The sequence below is a fragment of the Lepidochelys kempii genome, chromosome 2 (assembly GCF_965140285.1).
Source record: "Lepidochelys kempii isolate rLepKem1 chromosome 2, rLepKem1.hap1, whole genome shotgun sequence".
In the NCBI taxonomy this organism is placed as follows: Eukaryota; Metazoa; Chordata; order Testudines; family Cheloniidae; genus Lepidochelys; species Lepidochelys kempii.
Genome location: NC_136381.1, coordinates 181,550,150 through 181,574,762, shown reverse-complemented (window position 1 = coordinate 181,574,762; position 24,613 = coordinate 181,550,150). Strand labels below are relative to the sequence as shown.

General features: G+C 40.3%; 1 protein-coding gene across 1 annotated transcript in view; it reads right to left on the bottom strand.

The window, feature by feature from the left end:
- Positions 1 to 9,876: 9,876 nt before the first annotated feature.
- Positions 9,877 to 24,613, bottom strand: part of HERPUD2 (HERPUD family member 2) — a 28,633-nt gene continuing 13,896 nt past the window's right edge. The window contains exons 5-9 of the mRNA XM_073332898.2: positions 22,345 to 22,502; positions 14,422 to 14,544; positions 12,859 to 13,182; positions 11,297 to 11,414; positions 9,877 to 10,834 (exon numbers count right to left, since the gene is read on the bottom strand). Of these exons, the coding sequence (XP_073188999.1) occupies positions 10,673 to 10,834; positions 11,297 to 11,414; positions 12,859 to 13,182; positions 14,422 to 14,544; positions 22,345 to 22,502 (885 nt within the window). The 3' untranslated portion in view covers positions 9,877 to 10,672. The remainder of the gene's footprint in view (positions 10,835 to 11,296; positions 11,415 to 12,858; positions 13,183 to 14,421; positions 14,545 to 22,344; positions 22,503 to 24,613) is intronic.

Here is a 24,613-nt window from a genome sequence, read left to right as displayed (position 1 = left end):
GAATTTGTAACTGAAACCACAGGTGAAATTTAAAAAGACAAAACAATTTCCAAAGATGGAATATGTTCAGGATCCAGAAAATAACTCCCTACTCTTGTGAAAAGTCCCATTAGATTTTTAATGGGTGTCGGTGATCAGGACTTCAATTTTATGTTTCTTCTGAAAGACTGAGGTAGTAACAGTTGCTCAAGGGGGTTGAATCATTTCAGTGGTCCTCCATTCCTTAGCTCATTGTCACAGTAAAAAAAACAGCAACTCCATTGGACTATCTTGCATGGTTGAAGGCTATAACCTGGTGATGAGAACACTGTTAGGCCTCATCTACCCTACCGTTCTTTACCATGTTTAAATCGAGTTGTGACCTTTTGGGAATCACCTAGACCAGGAAGGGGTTCTGTCAGCACCTGCCCTGTAACCTTGAGTGCTCTTATGCTATGCAGCTTTGGTTCAGAGCCATGACACCAGTAGCCTCCCAAAAGCACTAGGTCTCACCCTGGCTTCTACCAGGCTGGTTACTCTTTGGAGAGTGCCCCCAAAAGCCCTTCCAGTCCCAGAACCTCCCCAAATCTGTCCTTCCCAGTGGTGGATTTAGAGTTAGTGGGGCCCTTTGCACAGATTCATTTTTTGAGGCCCCCCTTGGGACTCAGCCAAGAAACAGAACATTCTCTCTCATCTCCCACCCCTGATTTTTCATTCTTTTTTTCTTCCTCATCGTCCTATAAGTAATAGGAAGTAAATGAAAATAAAGTGAGGTACCTTGATTGGGGTAGGGGGTTGGGATGTGGGGGGTCAGGCTCTGGGAGGGAGTTTAGGTGCGGGATCTGGGCTGGGGCAGGAGGTTGGGGTATGAGAGGGGTCAGGGGGCCAACGCTTACCTTGGGAGGCGCTGCAGTTCCCAGCCAATGGGAGCTGCGGAGTCGGTGCTCGGGGTGGGGGCAACGCACAGAGATCCCCCCCGAGGGGGCCCAGGGACATGCTGGCCGCTTCCGGGTGAGGCACAGAGGGAGGGAGGCAATGCAGGCAGGGAGCTACTTTAGCCCTACGGCTTGCACGTCTTTGCGTGCCCCTTTGGGGGAGGGGGACAGTGGGTCTCTGTGCACTGCCTGAAAATATTTTACTCAGACATAATTAACCTGATGAACTCATTGCTACAAGAGAGAGCTGCCAACAGTTTATACATACATTTATATGGATCAAATGATCCATAATGACATTGTATAAAATGCATACATACTTAGGAAAGGGATATAAACCACTGAGCTAGGGACAAACTTCTACATGTCAATCCCCACTGCTCTATTACCAAAAACATTTATGATGAAGGCAGTGGCCCAATACATGATCCTGGACTTGAATAAGAACATAGGAAAGGCGATACTGAGTCAGACCAGTGGTCCATCTAGCCCGGTATTCCATCTTCTCACAGTGGCCAGTGCCAGATGCTTCAAAAGGAGTGAACAGGGCAACTGTAAGTGATCCAATCCCAGTCATCTAAGTCCTAGCTTCTGGCAGTTGGAGGTTTAAGGACAACCGGACCATGAGATTGACTCCCTGACCATCTTGACTAAGAGCCATTGATGATCTTAGCCTCCATGAACTTATCTGATTCTTTTTTAAACCCAGTTATACTTTTGGCCTTCACAACATCCCAAGTCAATGAATTCCACTGGTTGACTGTGCATAGTGTGAAATACTTCCTATTTGTTTTAAACTTTCTATTAATTTAACTGGGTTACCTTTATTCTTGTGTTGCTAAGAGATAAACAGAATTTGTCACTTTCTCCACACCCTTCATGATTGTATAGACTATCATAACCTTCCTTAGTCATCCCTCTTCTAAACTGTACCCCTAAACCTCTTCTAAACTGAACCCCTAATCATTTTCATTGCCCTTCTCAGCACCTTTTCCAATTCTAACACATCTTTTTTGAGGTGGGGTGACCAGAACCTAACACAGTATACTCAAGGTGTGGGCATTGCATGGATTTATATCAGGGAATTATGATATTTTCTGTTTCATCCTCCCTCCCTTTCCTAATAGTGTTAGCTTTTTTAACAGCCACTACACATTGAGCAGATGTTTTCAGAGAGCTAGCCATAATGACTCAGAGATCTTTCTTGCATAGTAACAGTTAATTTAGACCCCATTATTAGCGGGGATTATTTTTTCCAAAGTGCATTACACTTTGCATTTATCAAGTCAGAATTTTATCTGTCATTTTGTCACCCAGTTTTGTGAGATGCCTTTATAACTCTTCACAGTCACCTTTGGATTTAACCATCTTGAATAGTTTTTTTATCATTTGCAAATTTTGCCATCTCACTGTTCACCCCCTTTCCAGATCATTTATGAATATGATGAAAGCACAGGTCCTAATACAGATACTTAGGGGACCCCCCCTGCTATTTACCTCTCTCCATTGTGAAAACTGACCACTTACTCCTATCCTCTGCTTCATATCTTACTCAGTTACTGATATATGAAAGGACCTTCCCATTGATCATGACAGCTTGGTTTGATTAAGACTTTTTGGCAAGGAACCTTTGTCAAAGGCTTTGTCAAAGGCTTTCTGAAAGTCCAATTACACTATGGTGACCAGATCACTCTGGTCCACATACTTATTGACACCCTCAAAGAATTCTAATAGATTGGTAAGCCATGATTTCTCTTTACAAAAGCCATGTTGACTCTTCTCCTGCATATCATGTTCATTTATGTGTCTGACAATTTTGTTCTTTACTATAGTTTCAACCAATTTGCCTGCTACAGAAGTTAGGTTTACTGGCTTGTAATTGCCAGGATCACTTCTGGATCCTTTAAAAAAAAAAAAAAAAGTCAGAATTATATTATCTATCCTCCAGACATCTGGTACGGAGGCGGATTTAAACAATAGGTTACATACCAGAGGTCAGAAGTTCTGCAATTTCACACTGGAGTTCCTTCAGAACTCTTGGGTGAATACCATCTGGACCTGGTAACTTAGAACTGTTTAATTTATCAATTTGTTCCAAGCCTTCAGTTTACAGGCAGTCCAAGAATGGAAATAACTTGGTAACACAAAACTGAACTGTCCTGGACAAGACTTTGTGTAATAGAGCTAAATTTTAAAATGACATATTACTGAAGGCACACAGAGCCCAAACTAGATTTTTAGCATGCCTGGCAAAAACCAAAAATCATCCAGCCCTACCCCTCACACCTACCTTCATCACATTCTGTTGGTATTTAAACAAGCACTATCCTCCCCAGCTGTAATTTAGACACACATTCTCTCTCTCAAGAGCAAGCTTTCTCATATGAGAGTGTAAAATGGAATTTGTGCGATCTAGACTTGGGTGCAGTTGTAGTACCATCTAGTGGGAGATATGTGAAATGCTACTGCCCTCATTCAGTTCCACCAGATGGAATTCATATTTACATTCTTTCGGTGAATGAAGTTTGCTGAATTTCATACATGCACTTGTCTCCACTACATTTTAGGCCACTGGTTGAGATAGCCTGGTAAAACCCACAACGTAAGCACGATTTGTATCAGTGAAGCTTACTACTATTAGAAACCAGATTAAGCTGCTCCAGTACAAATCATGCTGCACTCATATAAATTAAGTCTTTTCTAGGAATTTACACCTCTGGCAAAAACCCAGTGTAGACAAAGTCTATGAGTTTATATTTCAGCTAGTCTTAGTGAAATTCTACATCTACCATCCTTCCCCCCTTTTACTCCTCCAGCACCCTTTTTAAAGGTTTGCGGGCAACCCTGGCTTATCTGGGGAAAAAGACAGCAGCTATCAACTGTGCCTATACTTCCCACCCAGCGGTGACCACAGTGTAGGATGAAAATCCAAGCAAAGTTCGGCATAAATAACATCTATAAGTCTCAGCTTCATGATTCAACACACTGATGCCAATGTGTAGTAGCAAAAGTACACTAGCAGCCCAGGACCAGATTTTGATTGATCCCCACATAACTACATCTTTTTTAAAATGTGCACATTTACACGTAATAGAGATGTTTGTCTGTGTTGACTAATGACATTTCAACAAAGTGCAAAGCTTTGAAATAAGTGTAAGTTGATGCTTTAGGAAGGAAGAACAACAGTTACGTGTTTTCTCTTTTACAAGTCCAAAAATCACACAAGGTTGTCTATATTTTTTTATTTCTAGACTGTTTTCTTCCTGGATACTACTGTGTTTGACCTTCATATCTTCATACTAGTTTCCAAAAAAAAAAAAAAGTTTCAAGTTTAATCCATCTCAGCCCGATAAGATGAGACATCAGTATGGGGAAGCTCACACTACTAGAGTCCTTGCTATTACATATTAGTTTTGTGGATGGATCAATAAAGTATGTCAGCCTCCAGAATGGTCCAACCAGCATCTTTCAGGAGCAGTGACTGGCTGAGATTCTGCAAATGAACAAATCCAATGATGAGCAGTAAACTGCCTTAAACCTGAAAACCACTCAGATTACAATGGTTGGACAAGAGAAATAACAGCATCTAGAGGCTGGCTGCTAATACAGAATACTGCTGTGCAACAGAACTTTTTGGCACAGAGATCACAATTGGAGACATTTTATTGCCCATTGTATTGAAGGTGTGCTGCAATGTACTGGAATAAAGCATGTACCAATGACGTGATCAAGGCTAGTAGTGTCCCTGAAATAGCTAGGGGTTTTGAATGATGCTAGTGTAAGTGACAGAACTTGCGTCCCACATACCCCCCAAGTCAGAGTTTTAGAACTGATTTCTCACTCTGCTGTGGTGGACTGCAGCAGCTTCTTCCTTGCTCATCAGGCATGCTTCATGCCAGAACACTTTAAAATTCTAGCTTTCTAGGAAAGCAAGGGCAGATACCATTTCTTCAACATAGCAGGAAAATAAAGAGTGATTTCTGTGACAACTGCAGTTCTTAGGAACTTTGCATACAAACAGCAGTTTCCCTACTGAAGCGGTGATGGCTGAGGAGCTCACTAGATCGCTACTGTTGTTTTCAGTAAGTCTTGAAACACTGGGAAAGTTCCAGAAGAGTAGAAGAAAGCTCATGTGTCAATATTTTAAAAGGATATAAGGTAATTATAGGCCTGCCATTGACATTAATCCCAAGCAAGTTAATGGAGCGGCTGATATGAGACTCAATTAATAAAGAATTAAAGGAGGACAATATAATTAATGACAATCAACATGGTATATGGAAAATAGATCCTGTCAAATTAACCTGATACCTTTTTTTTTAATAAGATTAGAAGTGTGTTTGAGAAAGCTAATAGCGAATAAGGTCTTAAAAAAACCCTCAAAATGTAACTGTAAATGGGGAATCAGCATCAAGCACATGCGTTTCTAATGGGTTCCCACAAAGATCAGTTCTTGGCCCAACACTAACGTTGTTAATCACCTAGAAGAAAACAAAATCACGACTGATAAAGTTTTCAGGTAACAATAATTGGGGGAATGGCAGATAATGAAGAGGACAGGTCACAGGGTGCAAGCAATGTGTGTTTTAATACAGTTTAATGTAAATGTGGAATTATAGGCCATCCTTACAGGATGGGGGACTCAATCCTGGGATACTGTGACTGAAAAAGATTTGAGGATGAAGGTGGATAATCAGTTGAACATGAGCTCCCATGGCAATGCTGTGGCCAAAAGGACTAACACCATCCTTGGATGCATAAACAAGAGAATCTCAAGTAGGAGCAGAGAGGTTATTTTACCTCAGTATTTGGCACTGGTGTAATCACTGCTGGAATACCCTGTCCAGCTCCGGTTTCCACAATTCAAGAAGGATGTTGATAAACTGGGGATGGTTCAGAAGAAGCAACACAAGTCTGATAAGGATTAGAAAATATGCCTTACAGGGATGGACTCAAAAGAACTCAATCTATTTATCTTAACAGGAAGAAGGTTAAGGGGTGACTTGATTACAGTCTATATGCAGCCACATGAGGAACAAACATTTGATAATGGGCGCTTCAATCTAGCAGACAAGGTATAAAGAGTCAATGGCTAGAAGTTGAAGCCAGACAAATTCAGATTGGAAATAAGGCATAATTACCTTCACTGTTAAAAAATTAACTATTGGAACAAGTTATGGTCTTGGTGGAGTCTCCATCACTAGCAAAGAACTTGGATGTTCTTTTCTGAAATTATTTTGAGGAAGTTCTATGGTCTGTGTTATACAGAAGGACAGACTAGAAACAAGATAATCACAATGGCCCCTGCATTAACGTTGGCATCTATCCATCTACAATCGTGTTTGAATATGCTTTTGTGAGACTGAAGGAGATCTCCATTGATGGTAATATATACATGAAGTACAGTCTACAGCCATTGCTGCTTGTTGTGTGTCAGAATGTGTTATCTGAGGAGAGAGCACTGCATGGAGCAACGGGGTGCTCAGGCTGGACTCGGCCCATTTCCCCAGCCAACTGGGAGCTTATTGACTATTACTGATCATGCTATCTAGGTGAACATGAAAAGGGATGCACGATATATTTTGTTCATGCAGATACTTAAAATGGAGGAGGAAGAGCGAGATCTCCATGTTCCTGTGCACTGGCCTTCTTTTAAGTCAATTGAAAACATAATTTAGTTATTGCTGAATGAACTAAAATGCCCAGCTGAAGTGTTTCCACAGATTATACCCTGGGAAAGTGAACACAAAGTATGTATTTAGACTGCACACATTGGTCTTCAAGGGGAGGGGCAAATGATGTTCAGTGATGCTGGTGGCTTGCATCTGCCAGATTACTAGTGGTGATTGTTCTTGCTAATGTCCTCACATAATGTCCAAAGATATTTAAGATGGCATAGTCTCGTGTTACTGCCTCAAACATTTTAGCCAGAATTTTATTTTCTCGAGCAGTTGTACATGACACTGTGAAGTAGGGTTGGTTTTAAGAGGTGTAACGGTGTCCTCTCAGGGTATGTCTACATACCAAAGAAAACCCTGTGGCTCGCCCATGGCAGCTAACTTGGACTGATAGGGCTGGGGCCATGGGGTGGGAGGTCCCTAGAGCTCAGGCTCCAGCCCAAGCCTGGAAGTCTACCCAGCAATGAAACAGCCTGACAGCCTGAGCTTCATGAGCCTGAGTTGTCTGGCATGGACCAGCCACAAGGCTTTCTTTGCTGTGTCGACATACCTTAAGTGTTCCATCCTGTCAGCTGACCTGAAAAATCAGGGGGGGGGGGGGCCTGACATTTTGTCTATTATATAAAACATTGGCGTGTAATGCATGTAAGTGTTAAACTGTATGTGCACACTGATATTGGGATAAAATTCTGTGCTGCCTTACAACATATCCTTTGACTTCAATGAGGTTGTTTGGGATGTAAAGTAGTGCAAAACTTGGTGATGCCGTGTATTTTGTGTTTTTGAGACCAGCTCCTAAAACAGAATAGACTATAAGAAATGTGAATAATTAAGTAGTTTATTAGTCTTCAGTTTTTCTATTATTTCCATTTCTCTATTCCATTCTGCCATTCCCCACTATTTATTTATATTCCATTTTCTGTTTATTCCTTCCCCTCCTCTTCCTCCTTTATCAAATATGTCCTGCAACCCACCAATACCAGGTAATTGATCCTTCATTGACTATAGTCATCACCAATGGCTCTCTCCTCTCAACTGGTATTGAAAATTTTCTGTTGTGCATATCTCCCCAATCACTTGCCCATTCTCTTTCTTGTCTCTATCCTCTTTATTTTCCTCCCCTTTACCTCACCCTCAGCTCCCCATCTTTTACCTTCTTTGTGCACTCCCCTCTAGCTCTCCACACTTCTTTCCCAACTCTCCTCCTCCTCTTTCCAGTACCCCTCTGGCTTTCATTTTCCCTCTCATATCTATTTCCCTCCCTCGTCTCCTGTCACCCTCCAAGTTAGTTTTTCTTCCTCCCCTCCTTTTCCCTGCAAAACCCAGTAAGGGCAAAAAGAAAAGGAGTACCAGTGGCACCTTAGAGACTAACCAATTTATTTGAGCATAAGCTTTCGTGAGCTACAGCTCACTTCATCGGATGCATTCAGTGTGAATGCATCCGATGTAGTGAGCTGTAGCTCACGAAAGCTTATGCTCAAATAAATTGGTTAGTCTCTAAGGTGCCACTGGTACTCCTTTTCTTTTTGCGAATACAGACTAACACGGCTGTTACTCTGAAACCAGTAAGGGCAGGAGTTTCAAGGATCAGTGTTGTGATAGATATGCTCCTAGGAGCATGGTTTCTTCAGGACTGACCATCCCACTCCTCCAAACATATGGAACTGAATGTAACCCTAAAAAGTTGCTCCTTTCCATGATCCGCCTCACTCATCATCAGATTCTCCTGCTTCATTTGCCAGTCTCCAGTGTTCTTACCTTCCCCACCATTCAAATCTCTTCTTTGCTTGTCCGGCTACAATCAAACCGGCTCTTCTGTAGTGGCTGCCACTATTACTAGCACAGGGCCAGAATCACCGTGGGAGTGGTCCTCTCAATCCCATCTGTCAGCAGCAGAGAGCTGCCAGTACTTGCTTGCTGTAGCAAGAAAAAGGAGGTCTCCAAGCAGGGAGCAGCTACTACTGTCGGCATGCCACCACGTTGTAAGCACTGCAGATGTTAGACATAGAGCTTGTAAGACAGCAGGGAAGACTAACTGCAGGGGCAACAGGTAAGGAGGGTACAAGCTGGAGATTTGGGTGCCTCTGTAATGTAGTGCTGTAGGCTATCACAAATTAGTCCTACAATGTCTAGGGTTGCCACTGAGAGTCCTATCATTGTATTCAAGATCAGTGTGTTTGCAAACATTAATTTTACATCCATTAGGTGAGATTCAGGTACCTGTCAACTTGCCAAGGCAGCCATCACTTGGGTAGAGAGTTTGGACACCTCTATGCTATTGCATAACAAGGACGTAAACCAAAGGGAGTTATGACTTCTGTCCCATTGAAAACAAGGGAACAAAACAGCCTACTTAAAAGTCAACCTATTATTTCTACAACAGGCAGTAAAAGAAATATTTTGAAGCCTTTAAGAGGGCATTACAAATGCTACAGCATTAAGAACATATGGGTATTTATGTACTGAGGACTGATATTCATGGCTGGCTATTTTCTAGTTTACGGGCAGCTCCTTTTTACTCGTTTATATCAGTTAGGCTGGTTTTAACATGTCAGAAGGGTCTTGAACCTTAGACAGGCACTTTATGTATTGTATAAATCCAAATATAATAGTTATTTTAAGGCTTAAATACTTCCTTACTGAAGAGCTTTCAATAGTTAATACTGATAAGGGCAGGCCATTTTAAAGCCTTGTTTTTCACTTGTTCATAAATTCTCCTAACTTTGTCCTTTGGGTTGAAACTTAATGTTTGGGCAGAGCCAAGATAGGAATTCCTTATTTTATTTTATTATTAAGTGAGCATCATCTGTTCAGCCATTTCTGAAGTAATCAAGTACAAAACATACAAGAGCTGTGGGAATCCAAAAATAAAGTGTTAAATTTAACTGTGTAGTTCAACTATTAATTGGGTAAGGAAAGAGTTACTTCCTGACTTTAATGCATACAGTAAGGGATTGTGCCACGGATGTGTAATGCATTATTTCTCTCATTTAAAGGCTACTTACCATCTTTAGTTTTATCCCAAAAAGAATGCAAAACATTTTGTTTCTGCTACATTGAAATAAATAGTTTAAAAGTACAGAATCATAAAATTGATAAACTATCTACCACATTACCTCTGCCATTATAAATATATACCTTTATTCACTATGTGCAATATGGCTGTTGTAACCATATAATTTCAATTTTGTGATTCATGTGTTCTCATCCTTAATGATGTGTACATGTAGGTTTTTGCACTTAAGATAAAAGGTTGTATTTCTAGGAATAAGCATCCATAAGGGTTACTGTAACTTGGTTTTTATTAAAAAACTAATTACATATGTCTATTTTCCAGTACATCTTTTTTTTAAAAAAGTACTGTATGTATCAAACATTGATGATGTACTTTATCACTGTTAATTTGCTTTGAAGAGCTGTCTAAAAAAGAAAATCACCCCAAAATGTATTGAAACTGGCTATATAGCCTCAAGATATTTAAACTTTCTAGCTTCTTACATGAGAGGTTTAGTACTTTATGGCATAAGAAAAAACATACCATTAGCAGGTAATGCTTTGTCCGAATAGAATTCTTTTGGGGATGCCATAAACACAAAACTCAGACAAGGATTTATATAGTGATTAAGACTATTAGGATTTATATAGTGATTAAGACTATTAGGAAGACTCAGTTAAGTTAAATTTACCAGGAGGATAAATCTCATTTTTAAAAAGGTTTTCGTTGTTGACATTTATACTTTAACAGCTCTTCAAAGGAATAATCATGCACACAACCTACAAACTTCTTGTCTCAGTGTAATGTACAACTAAAATTAAGATAAAACATGGAAGACCAGTATTTTTACATTTAATCTTCTTTAGAAAAAAGAAGAACTTAAAAAAAATTAGTAGTCCACTTGTGCTTAAAATATTCATATGCATGAGAAAGCCAAAAGGGAAAAAAATACACATTTTTGTGCACCATGATCAAAAAGTTATTATAAATCTTTTGAAATTGCACTGTATTTAAAATACCCCCTAGATTCAGCTCCCTCTTCTATGTACAGCTGCTAATGCTGCCTGGCACAGTTCCTCTTGAGCTTAATTGCCAACCTGTGGAGGTCCTTCAGGGATAAGCGATGTGAAGAAGGTGGTGATGAAGGACCAAGCTGAAGCCATGAATCCAGGACGCTGCTCTGTATTGCCATCTTCACCTGCATCTTCTCCACTCTCTTCATCAATCCCATCGTCCATAAGACGCTCCTTTTAAAACAGAAATTGTCTAAATGGTTTAATTGCTTTAATAAAGAGGCAGAATATATTAATGGAAATATTTTCCTACATAAAGTAACCCTATTAACAGGGCAATTCCCTGTGAAGGATCTACTAGCATAAACATACAACCCATTCAACAGTGGAGTAAATAACTAGCAATTCTCTATTAAATACTATAGACGAAGATGAGGGCAGTATTGATCTGGTTTTTCATAATAAGGCTTTAATCATTAAACATTTAAAAACAAACTCATTTCCTTTCTGCCCATCCCACGTATTAAGGTTACTTTTTTGTTAAAAAAAAAAAAAAAAGAAAGCGAAGTGCATTTCTATCCTCATTCCCTTCTGATTCAAGCTGAATTTTGTACTACTATTCAGTTACAAATACAGATTATCTGAAGGTGAGCGAATACAGGAAAACATGGAACATCCAAGTTGACAGTCACCTACCATCTCCTCAAGGTCAGGGTTATTTACATTTTGTTCATCACGGTTCACTTCTGCATTGTTATTGGCTGCCTGTTGCTGGCCTCCCTCTTGCCTAAAGGGGAACCATCCAGCTTGGTGTCTATTTAATAAAATGAACAATTAAAAGCCTTGTCTCTCTAAATTGTAAACTTGCTTATGAAATTTCTACAATGGGAAAATAACTGCTATCTACATGACCAAGTCTCATTAAACTTACTTGCAGATTAAGAACAGATAATCCATTCTTCATCTTGATTAGACTGTTGGGGGAATACTGGAGTCTGAGCATTATTTCTAAGTAACAAAACTAACTGAACAGATCCCTGTTAGCCCAAATAAAGAATAAAATGCTTCTTAGAACAGCTAATACCTATGTTATTTTAGGTAAGCACTGAAAAATTCTGCTCAGTTTTTTTTTCCTACTTGCCTGTCCAAAATAAACACAACAACAACAACCGCAACCACCACCACGATAATTTATTGATGTCAGTGATCATGGTAATGTGTGCAAGTGAATATTTTGTTCATGAGCTACTCAGTTTTAATGATGTTTCTGACTGGCAGTTTTAAGTCATTATAATTAAGGCTATCCTTGTGGGGGAAAAGCCGATTGAAAATTTAACCAACAGCTGTTAGCACAATGACGTAGCAGAATCAACCATATCTTAAGTTGAGAATTCAAAAATCTTAAATGCAGATCTTTTCAAGTTTAATTCCTTAAAAATTACCTCTTGAAAGTAGCCCAAGATGAATGTGCTATGTAACCATTAAGTATTTCTGGCATTTTCCACTTCCATCCAGATCACACTAAATGCCTTCACCCTGGCTGAGATGGTATTTTTAAATTCATTAAACCTCAGTGTCATTGTTAATGAAATTTGGTAGCAAAAGGCAGTAGCTTCCATTTTTAAAAAAAAAAAAAAATCTGTAAAGCTTTTCTTTTCCGGTATCTACAATGCCCCTGAATGTTGTATTCTGGAGTGTCTTCACTGAGCCCATACAAGTTACTGGGAGCATTTAGTAATTATATCTGTGCTTAATTCAAAACTGAGTTCAGCTGTACAGTTCACCTTTAAGATCTCCAACCAGTAACAATATGTAATTTACGCCAATGCAAACACATGCTTTGGAAATCAATTGAATGAAATTCAATTCTTCCTTCACTCACCTCTTAAGTTCTGTTCCCATAATTCTCTGTTTTCCCTGCAACAGTTGATAAGTTGACATCACCAATACCCAAAAAGCAGCATGTTCTAGGTGTGATGCCCGTCAGTTCTTACAGGGAAAAAGGGAATCCAGAACTCAAGAATTCTATATTTTGAGACTACATCTGAACATCTGTTTGAAAGCCAAGTTTCTGTATGTGCCCTGTTAATGATTATCATTAATTCTTCTCTTTTACAAATTCTTTAGAGTTCACGTTTAAGTTGGAATTCTGTAAAGTGATCCAATATCACACCTTTAAAAGTTAACTTACAATGATAGTCATACACTGATAATCTAAACTACAGCTAGCTATTCATAACTGAATTTTTTTTACTCACAAATAAACCAGTAGCATGGCTCCCATCACCATGACAAACCGACTGAAGGAAGAATAAAAGTATACAATGCTGAGGAGAATAGCTGCTCTAGAGAACGTGTACATCCAGTCTAACCAGTCTCGATTGAAGTCCTCCTCATTCACCACTGGACCTCCTTGTGCATTCATTTGAACATTCTGGTTTACAGGCCTGTTCTCCTGTGCTGCTACGTTTGGCACTGCTGGGGGCTCATTTGCAGGAACATGCTCTGAATTTACAGGCTGCGCGACGGCTGATCTGACTGGCTCAGTGCTGGATGTTGCCTGGGCTGAAACTGCAGCTTGACTGAAATTTAAAAATATGTTTTCTGAAAAGCTAGCTTTGTATCAGAAGTAATAATATTTAAACCAAAGCTTCCTTCCAGCTCTTTTGTATAGAGAAAAATGCCAGCTGAAGCACCTAGGAAACTTGAGATCTTAACTACAGTATATAAAATATATGCCAAATTCCTCTTCTTTCGATAGTACCTCTGTACAGAGACCTGGCAGCTCTCACTTATCTTTTCCCTTCATTTTATACCAAATATAAACACTCTCAAATAAATTTAGATACATACAAGCAAAAAACCCCCAAAATTAATTCAACTATATTTTCCCTCTTCCTCCAGAAAGAGACGCACAACATTAGTTTAAGTAAAAGCTCTTTACTTTTTGAGTAAAACATCAAAGTTTGGAAAATAATACAAAATTTCATCTTTAAAGAACCTTTTTGTTATCTGGTAATAAGTAGGTCTTCACCAGGGTCCCAGATGATTGTGTGATCTAGTACAGAATCAAAGCTGCAGTATCTGGACACAACAAGGTGAAAGTAGGGGAGATTTGGCCTTTATTATAACCCTCTTCCCAGTTGAGGACACTGCTTCTGTTGGACAAAGACTATGCCCACTCCATGCACTCAGTAGCAGAGATTATTAGAGTGACACGTGGCATTACCCCTCAGTCAGCAGTTGTGTGCTGTCGCCATAATGTTCCAAGCCCCACCGCCAACTGAGTAAGGTGGGAGAGAGGAGCCAAATTCTCATTCAGCATGATGCACCGACATTCAACAGGGCTACTTCCCTTGCTTTTTGGCTTAAAAACCAATGGAATCCATTTTACTTGGCATGAGAGATTTTTTCTGGGTCTTGCTAACCTCTACTTGAAGACAAAAAATTTTTAATGATAATTGTGATTTGAGCCTTTTAATAGCTAATCCCATCTCACAGAAGTGTTGCCTGGGCAGTACAAGAGCCCAATGAGACTAATGTTTGTATCACAACAATTCCAAAGGTGAATGTTAATAAAGATACTTTCAAACAAACAGAAGAATTCCACTCTCAATCAAAACTTTAAAAGGAATACATTTTTAGAAGCAGGCTAAGTCATTTTTAATTTAATAGCCAAATTAAGTATAAAACAGTAAAACCAGATTAATAAAAGAGGCAAGGCACAGACATTTCAGTCACACAAACAGCAGCTATCTAGTTTTTTTATGGCAGGTTGTCATCGTGGTAGGTGCACTAAGACGATACATGAAATAACTTACTATTGCATGTAGTACTGACGTGCATACATTTGTTGCCACCATATCATCTGTAATGGGCTGAATGCAGGGTACATTGGAAATCCAGTAGAAACACCTTGACCTGGAAACTGGTTGCCTATGTTGCTACAGTGAATTAAAAGCAAAACAAAACAAAAAAACCCACCATTCAGACTTTGGCTATTAATAATTACAAATGCATATATTATTCTAGAATATAGATTACACTGGGTACTTTTTTCTTCATGTGCTCCATGAGACAATTCAGTATCAATAAAATTGTGAAGACATCCTTTGGATAAATACCTGATTCCATCATCCATTACTGTGCAAAATGAAGAGCTCTTTGTCAGAGATAAAAGGTCACCACAATTATGTGATCAATCCTCATTTGAATGTACCATTATTTCCATTCTAAAAAACATTTGTTGCATCTAGAAACTCTATCATTACCTACATTGACTAATGGGTTTATGGCCAAATAATCATTGTTAATTATTTCATTATTAGAAAAACTTCTTAAATCAGAGCTGCTGATCAAACATTTGTATATATTATAGGGAGGGATTATCTGCACCAGAAGACTTCACATGTTCAGAACCCACTACTACAGGCAATTCAAGGAACTATCAGCATTTAAAGCCAGAAAGGACTACGAGATCATATATCCTGAGCTCCTGCATATGACAGTCCACCAACACCACGTGCACACTAAACCCAACAACTGAAATTAGACCAAAGTATTACAGTGAGACTGTTATGTGCCACAGGCAGAAAACAAAACAGACTGAGGTGTGCAAATATCCAATGCAATGGCAGGGAATTGATTAAAATGTACTTTAACTCTATTACAGCTTTCTCTTTTGGAAGCAATGATAGAAATATCACTATTCACAACCACCGAATCAGCAAGGATTGACTGGACATAGAAAGCAAGCTACCCTCTCACCCCCAGAAGTGGCCCCTTTGCATCCTGGTTGCAAGATGCTGGAAGAGCATGGTGGGTAACCTTACTCTAACACTGCTCCTGCAGTCTCTTTTGTGGATAAAAGAACTTTGTTCCCTAGGGCAGAGGTCTCCAAAGTGGGGTGTGAGCAATACCATCCCTGGGAGTGCGCAGCAGGAGGAGCGCTGCCGGCACAGCGGCAGCAGCGCTCCTGGACCTTCGATTCTTCGGCGGCACCTCAGCTCTCCCTGCTCCATCTCAGGTGGCACACCGGCTCCATCTCAGGTGGCACACCGGCGGCAACTCTCTCTCTTTTTTTTTTTGCTTCCCTAGAGCTGGCCTTGGGGGTGCGCGATTCAAAAAGTTTGGAAATCACTGCCCTAGGGAACCTTTCCCATGCATTAAATTCACATGCAAAAAAATAAAGAAACTCCTAAATGGAAACTCCTAGATTCCAAAGTCTTCCCAAAAAACTCTGGGGTTTCTTATGGCATCTTTCAATCGATTTTTCAGGACAGTATTATAGCATAAAGCAATAGTTTTAAAAAGTTTATTCATATTGCAGTTAGCAACAGTAGAAAATACCGCAAATACACGGCAGGCTACAATTCTGTTCTGGGTAGATCACTGGTTGGAAAAGTGTTACACCAAGAGATCTCACTAGCCCACCCAGGTATTCAGATAGGCAAGGAAAGTCAAATGAGAGGAAGGAGGAGTGGAAGATGCTAAAAACATTATCCTTCCCTGATATGAGAGGAAGGGTACCCGTGTGAACTGATTTGCTGTTAATCTGAGCACAAGGCATCATGCAATTCCCTCACCCTACCACATAGCCCATCTGACAGATTTGTATCAAGTTCTTTACGCTATTATCTAATTTACCCAGAGTGAACAAAAAGCAAATACTGCACAGAATTGGAAATATATACAAATGTTCTCATTAACCAAATTAACATTCACACAAAACTGAAAATAGCTTTTTTGTTTCTTTATAAATTCCAGAAATTGAACTGGCAGGCTCCGTGACATCAGCAGGGTCAAGTTGGGTCTGTGACAATGGCTTAGCAAATCAGTACTTTTTTCTAAGGATGTCATCTTGTGTCCTGACAAATAAGCTGTCATTTAAGGGTAAAGTAAATATTTACCTTTTTGAACGCAAAGATAAGTTCCACATTTTTAAGGTTGTGTCCACTGAGAATGCAAATAAATGAAAACCATATTTCTGAAAGGAGCATAAGCTATCAATATTTTTGAAGGAATTTTTCATCTTTGTTCACTGCCCAAAGCACTCAAGAAAGAAGAGATCATATTATGAAAATGTACAGAGTGGCGTCTCCTTTTGAAATCCCAAGTGAGATGAGTTTGGCACAGGAAGTAAACTTGGGAGAGTGTCATTACTCCCCCCTTCTTCAGAAGAACGGCCCTACAGACCAAAGGTCCATCCAGCCCAGTATCCCATTTTCTGACAGTGGCCAGTGCCAGGTGCCCCAGAGGGAATGAACAGAACAGGTAATCATCAAGTGATCCATCCCCTGTGGTTCATTCCCAGCTTCTTGCAAACAGAGGCTTGGGACACCATCCCTGCCCATCCTGGCTAATAGCCATTGACGGACCTATCCTCCGTGAATTTATTGAGTTCTTTTTGGAACCTAGTTATGGTCTTGGCTTTCAAAACATCCTCTGGCAAGGAGCTCCACAGGTTGACTGTGTGTTGTGTGAAGAAATACTTCCTTTTATTTGTTTTAAACCTGCTGCCTATTAATTTAATTTGGTGACCCCTAGTTTTTGTGTTATGAGAAGTAGTAAAACAACACTTCCTTATCTACTTACTCTACACAAGTCATGATTTTTTAGACCTCAATCATATCTCCCCTTAGCAGTCTCTTTTCCAAGCTGCAAAGTCCCAGTCTTATTAATCTCTCCTCATACGGAAGCCGTTCCATATCCCTAATCATTTTTGTTGTCCTTTTCTGAACCTTTTCCCATTCCAATAAATATAAATATCTTTTTTGAGATGAAGCGACCACATCTGCACACAGTATTCAAGATGTGGGCGTACCATGGATTTATATAGAAGCAACATGTTATTATCTATCCCTGTCTTAATTATTCCCAGCATTCTGTTCGCTTTTTTGGCTGCCGCTGCACACTGAGTGGATATTTTCAGAGAATTATCCACAATGACTCCAAGATCTCTTTGAGAGGTAACAGCTAATTTAGACCCCGTCGTTTTCTACGTATAGTTCATGTATGGCTCCTCAATTGAACCCCTGGATATCAGTGCTTCCTTGGTATTATGCTGAGACAATTTGTAGGAGTTTAGCAAGTCCCTTTTTTTAATATTTGGTATAGTTTAGTTTTCTTTTAGTTGTGCACCACTCTCCAGTAATAAGCTCTGAATTTACTCTAGCAAGTTCTTCATTTTTGTGATCTGGAGCACATTTCAAGAAACCAAGCTTGTTTACAGTTTTAAAAATAATAATTTTTTTCCTCCCGCACAGCGGTGCTGCTTGGAAGTGGTGTTTGGAATTTGAGACTCCACTTCATACCACATTCGAAAATTTATGACAGTCTTAAAAAAATCTTGAAGGGAGAGGAAGGAACAGAAAAAGAAGATGGTCACAGTTAAGCCAAGACTACTAGAGACTTTAATAATACAGTGTCCTAAGCTATTTCTGCTTCTCTCACACCAAAACAATTTGCATGCTTTATTATTGATTACTGGAGACTACATTTTCTGAGAGGCAAGATGCACTTTCATACCTAATAATGTCAAACTCGGAGGCCCACTGAGTTTCTCATTTCTTATCACTCAAAGAAATCTTGGCTTCAGAGAAGCACTCTGCAGTGCTAACTTCTCAAGCTATATTTGATATACTTGGAAAACTCAGCAGATGCTAGTATAAAAATAAGTACACAGCCAACACATTTGAAAGCGATCAACAAGGGCATTTGGGGAAAATACATGGGCAATGCTTAGAACTCAAATACACTGCATGGCAGAATGGAAAAACAATATTTAACCAAAAAAGTGACAGTCCCTCCCAAGTAAAGAATTAGTGCACTCTCTCTGGAAGGGAGAGGAAAAGAAGGAGCATGAGAAGCTTCCACTTTTCCCTCAGAATGGAAGGGAGAAGAGGCAGGAAGCAGAGTAGTCCAGGAGTTTGGAAGCAGTGGAAGAGCATAAAAGCAGAGCAGAACAAGCTGGAACTGCCTCTGCTGCTATTCCCACAGCAGAGGAAAAGCAAGCAGAACAGAAGCAGCCACAGAAGAATGGAGTTGTATGAGGCCAAGGAGCACCAGCATGTCCATGAGTGACCGCAGCCTCAGAACATCCCTCCAAAGAGACAAGAAGCCCAAAACTTCTTAAGTGGTTGAGGGTGGGAAGAGAGCCCAGAATTCATTAGTTTGGAGGGACCCAGGTTTAAATTTTGAGTGTAAAGGAAAAACCCAAAATGTACTAAATGAGCTATGTCTGGGAATAAGGTTTTGGAAAAGGTATATTTTTTGCAGGGGAGAATAAGATTAGTGAATGGTGCATAGAGGAGTGGCACTGTTGATTTACTGGTGCGGGAATGAATATGTGGCAATAGGAATACCTTTGGTGGGGAAATGGCACAGGTAGTTTTCACTCTGGCTAGTAGGTTTAGTCTTAGGATACATCAAATATTTTTCGAGCCCTATTTAACTTTTATTCAGAACATGGTATTTGTTCTGAACTATCTTCCCAATATTTCATTTTGTGAAGCAATTGGTGAGCACCAATGGTTGTCCTGGATATAAGGGGGTTCTACCGCAGAGCTGTTAAAACTTGTTTTGTGGAGACTGCTGAATTATTTATTGTCCATAGGTTCGGGCGATATCAGCCTCAACAGGTTAATTTCAAAGTGGCAATGGAAGGTTAGCACAAACAGTATGTGATCCTTATACAGCAGCTCAATTTTTAGTTAACTAACTGCGATAGTCAGTATTATCAATTGAAGTAAAATGGTAGAGAGCATTTATCTGCCTTCTGTTTATTTAACCATTTGCACATGCAAATGTGTGCCTGAAGTTATTTCGCAATGTGAGTCCTGCTGCTGTCACTGTCTTCAGAGCTCAAACCTCATTGCAATAAATTGGTTCAGTTCACAACTTGCAGAGCTGTTTCAGACTAAGACAGCAATGCACCAGGTCATTTTTACACTTTGCAGAGTCCGAGCATCATGAAGGCCAGTTAAATACATCACACTAGCAAGGAGTTTGACAATCCTTTTCTACACCGGAGGTGCACATCTATACAGTATCCTTTGGCTCAGGTTTATGGGGTTCCCCAGCCTCCCCCACACACCATTTCGTCTCCTACATTATTCAGCCAAACTGTCTCTTCCCCAAACTAACAGGAAGCAAAACCACCTCCCCAATGTTGTCAGTGTCACCTCTAATCTTCTAACGTGCTTGGATATCAAAATGACAAATTTCAAATTATCTCCTCTGGTCCTTTTGTATATATTCTATATTTTGCTTTTTGGAAAAAAAATTTCTTTACAAGATGGGAGTTTTCTCCCATCATATAAAATCCCTACAAACCAGGAAAGCAAGTTGCAAATGGAGAGGATGCAAGATGTGTGACTATTTACACATTCCTGACCTAACCTCAAAAGTTGCTTTGAAAAAGCCACACCCCTACCTAAACTTACACACATTATCTGGGGGTTTGTCTACATAGCCCTACACTTCAGACTGCAGGAGTGCAAACTGCAGCACACACCCACTGTAACTGCCCCATGTTTATGTCAACACCATTCACATGGGCAGTTACAGTACAGCACTTGGGTGGGGGGGGACATTGCAATTCACATCCCTGCAGTCCAAACTGCAGCACGGTGCGGACACAGCCTAAGTGATGGAGATCAGATTGAGAATGGCTTCAAACAGAGGGTGTGCCTCAGATGAATAAAACTAGAAAGATTCTTTTCTGTGGGAAGAATTTGGATTTCTTAGTAAGTTTTGTAAGAGGCTGCTCGTGACCTACTATGATAAACATCAGAACGCACTTTATTTCTAAGTTGGATTTCCTTGGCCTGTCTGTGTGTGTCTGAAAGGTGACCATTGTGTTGTCCATGTAGTTTGTGTATGCATAGTTTGGAAGAGGATTTTGCAGTGGAGCAAAATACTGTCTATTCAAGAAACCAAAACAGTCTCATTTTAAGTAAGCAACTAGTAAGAAATCTTAAGATTTCCAACATAGTCCTTTTGTAATAAGTGTACAGGGTACTCTTATTTTTAAAGATATGTTGCTCCATTTACCTAAACCAGTTGTTTAGAATTATTAAAGAGCAATATGACTATTTTATTGTCAATTTATTTTGTGACTACAGAGCCACAGAAATAAGGGATTATAGGTGAGAGGGCCTAGCCTAATCGTAAGCGGTCTTTGATAACATGCTACTGCTACATGTACATAGTTATCTATGCTGATGACTCAGCTCTCCTTCTGTCCAAACTAACATCTCTGCCTGTCTTCCTGACATGAATATAAGCTGATGCTTGGCATCCACAAAAGGGATGGAACAGAGCTTTTAACCGCTCTCACCTTCCTCAGTCCTTCCTCCCTCAGTCACTGTGGACATCATCATCCTCCGTCACTCAGAAATGTAATCAATGTACAATCTTAGACTCTGCTCTCTCTAGTAAAAAAACAGAGGGGCTAATGGCTGCAAAGTAGCCCAAGACATTAAGAGGGCTTCTGTCTGCAAAAAGACAGCAGACAGGATTGGTACTGGTATGGAATAATCCCTCACCAATTAGTGGGTCTGGTGTCCAGTAACCCATAGCAAAAGATTTTTTTAAAAATTTGGATCAACTTGACAATGTTCCATTAAATTATTCTTTAGAGAAAACATCAAATAACTTTTTACAGTTCACTTTGACTGACCCCTTAGCCATGTCTCTAGGTTTAAGCATTCCAAGTCACCTGGACTTCGGTATAAGGACTTTAGTGTCAGTCTGCAGGTGAGAGGGACAAATGATCCAGTTCATCATTTATTTAGATTGCACGCTAGTGAAATGTTTATGCCCTGTATGGCAAGTTCATGTGAAAAGCTGAATTTATCCAACCTTCCCCCAGGCTCCTCCCCCCGCCCAAAAAAAGATTTATAAGACAATCCCCTATGTATGATGAACATACCACAAGTTACCTTGAGAATGAGCTTATTGCTCTACATTGAGCAGTTTCCCTGACAGTCAAGCTAGCCTGATCCAGTTTCCTCAAAGGCAAGTGTGTCACTATTTACCCAAGGAATAAATGTTCACAGTGCAACATAATACATAAATTTTCCTACCAAATAACAAGGCAGATCTTTTTCTTCCTAGCAGAACCTGCAAATAGTCTGTTAGGTTATGCTGCACACCAATATAAGACCGCCTCTTATATCTGTTATCCAGGATATCTGTGAATTACTTCTACAGTTCAATCCAATGTGGACCAGGAGCGAGGTGTCAAACTGCTTTTCTGGATGTGTGTATGCCATAAAAAAATTAAGAGTCAACATTGTTCTTGTATGAATTTAACGTTAGGTAATCTTGTTGATTAAAATACCAGCAATGAGGAAAAAACATCAGCTGATCCTTAGTGGATTTATTTGCTTGTGTTTCAACCACAAATGGGGATATCAGTCACACCACCCAAAAGTAAGAGAGCATCAGCAGAAGAGGCAAAGTGTATGAGGGCAGGACAGAAAAGGAAATCGCATGGAAGGCAGCATTGATAATGCTTACCCAGGGACTTACTCTTAGATAAACAAACAATCAAAGAAGATACATAAGATTGATTACAGGAATTCTGAAAATCATAATATTAATTACAAGTCATTCCATCATAGACTATGGAGTAACCATAATTTCAACTAAAAACCTAAAAAGTGAAAAGGAGGTATCTACAGCAAAAAATATAAACAGCACTATAACATGATTTTGAGGATTACTTCAAATTCACTTACCCTTGCATTAAATATGGGAACTGGTGACTTTGCACAGGATTGCTTTGTGCTTGTGGAAGGTTACGATGCCTCACTCCATCTGAGCTAGAGTTTATAGATGTAGATAAAGATTCTTGGCTTGTGGGTGATGGAGTTGTCGATCCAGAATGTTCTGAGTTCTTAAAATAAAATAGTTTCCTTTAATATTTTCACCACACTTATGGGGGACTCAGTATTTCTATATTTGCATTAAAGGCGTGTTCTTAAGTGTGCTGTGTGAAGTCTCATTAATTATATATGGTGTATACACATGCAACAAGAAACTTTCTCCTTTTAAAAATAGGAGCCATGAGTAGGCCAGATTTTCAAAAAAAGCATGCAACTGCCCATCCAGGCACAGAAGTAGGAAGCCAGGTTTACAAAAATGCTCAGCATCCAGCAGCTCCCAAAGAAAAAAAAATTTTAATGGGAGATGGGTAACGAGCGCTTTTTTTTGGGTTGGTCTGGTTCATAATAAATCAGCACTTAACGATTCTAATCAAACGTTTAACAGTGAAAGGAGATACTAGTGGACATCACTAACAGAAGTAGTTGTTGTCAGTGTCTCTCATTGTTTAAAAACAATTGCACAATCCAATTTTGTAGGTCATGCCTGTCCTTTAAGTGCCCCCTGCTGGCTGAGCAGGGTACTGTAGGAGTTCTCTGCCTCAATTTCCTTCCTGCAGACACCTCAGTAACTCCACACAAAGACACCAGTCAGTTCTGGCATGGGTGGCAGGTATAACAGGCCAGTGGAGCACTGATGCTGATGCCCAGCTGCAGATTTGGTGGGGGAAGTTTTTGCTTTATTATGCCCCATGCAGGTTCCAGGGCGGCTGAGAAAGCAGTATCTGCTATTCAACTTCCTGAGTTCATCAGTAATCTCCCTGGACTCCAGAGAGACTGCTGATGAACCCAGGAAGCTGAGTAGCACATACTGCCTCCTCAGCCGCCCCAAAATCTGAATGGGGCATATCTAAAGCTCAGGTTCTTCTTCAGGAAGAGATGCTGCGGCTTTTCCCGGGCAGCTTGGGGTCTGGGGAAGGGGAGGCGTGGCAGGCCTAGGACTCCTCCAGGCAAGTGGGGGGCTGGCTCCTCCAGCCGAGGGAGGGGTGCACTCAGGCCTCCGGCCAGCCCAGAACTTCTCCAGCTGGGCGGGGGGGGAGAGGGAGAGACTACTCGGGGCTCCTCTGGGTGGGGGGGAGGGAGGCTCGATGCTCCTGTTGGGGGGGGGGGGGGCGGGGGAGACATGGGTGGAAGGGGTGGAGCCAGGGGCTAGCTTCCCCCAAAGGGGGCTCTACCTGCTGACCATGAGTTCTAGTGATGTGGCTTAGCCCTCTGGCAAAGTCACAAACAAGTGTAAACCCTTCTGGGGTATCAAAAGTCCAACTGAAGAGAGCCAACAAAGAAGAAGATTCTTCTACCATTTGGGGGCTTCTCTTCAGCCTGCTCCCTGGGCTCTAGTTCCTAGCCCCTTCCAGGGCTACTTCTGAAAGATTTTCTGGCTCTAGGATAGAGCACTTGGCCCCCAAGTTCCCTGGAGTATGCAATCTTCCACAGATGCTAACTCAGAGCCTTCCACAGGATCCTGCCTGCTCCCTGTGATTCTACACCACAGTGATCTCTCTCTGTCCTCTTATGAGGCCCAGCTGTCCATTAAGCTATCACCTGACCCCTTATTCCTGCCCTCTCAGGCTGGGAAGCAACTAATTAATTATGGCGGGCCAGCCAGTCACCCTGACACTTTCAGAAATGAAGATCAGACTGCAGGGTGGCAAATGTTCTAGTATAACCAGCCTCCTGCACTAGAATTTGGTTAATACATACATAATTATATTAGCTTTCATAAACTCCAACTCCTAATATTAGCTTTTAAAGTACAGTGTTTAAATATTAGAAAAACCCATCCAAACTTAACTAGCTCTGAAGAACAGAAATTAGAACAAGGTCAACGTGCCACAGATGTCAGTATGGAAACAAACATCTATACAACCCCATCTGTCTGCAACAAAAAGCATGCAAGAGATAGTTTTACCTACTAGAGTGACAACTGAAGAACGGAAGAAAGAAAGAATGATGGATAAAGTCCCTCTGCTTTCTGATGGATACTTTTTCTACTAGATTAGGAATCTGGCACTGTGTACTAACATGATTTAAAATAATTACTTTGCAGACAAGCATACAGGTAGTTTATAAAGCAAAGCAATAAGAGTGGAAGCCAATTATTTCAAAAACTATAATATAAACCTAG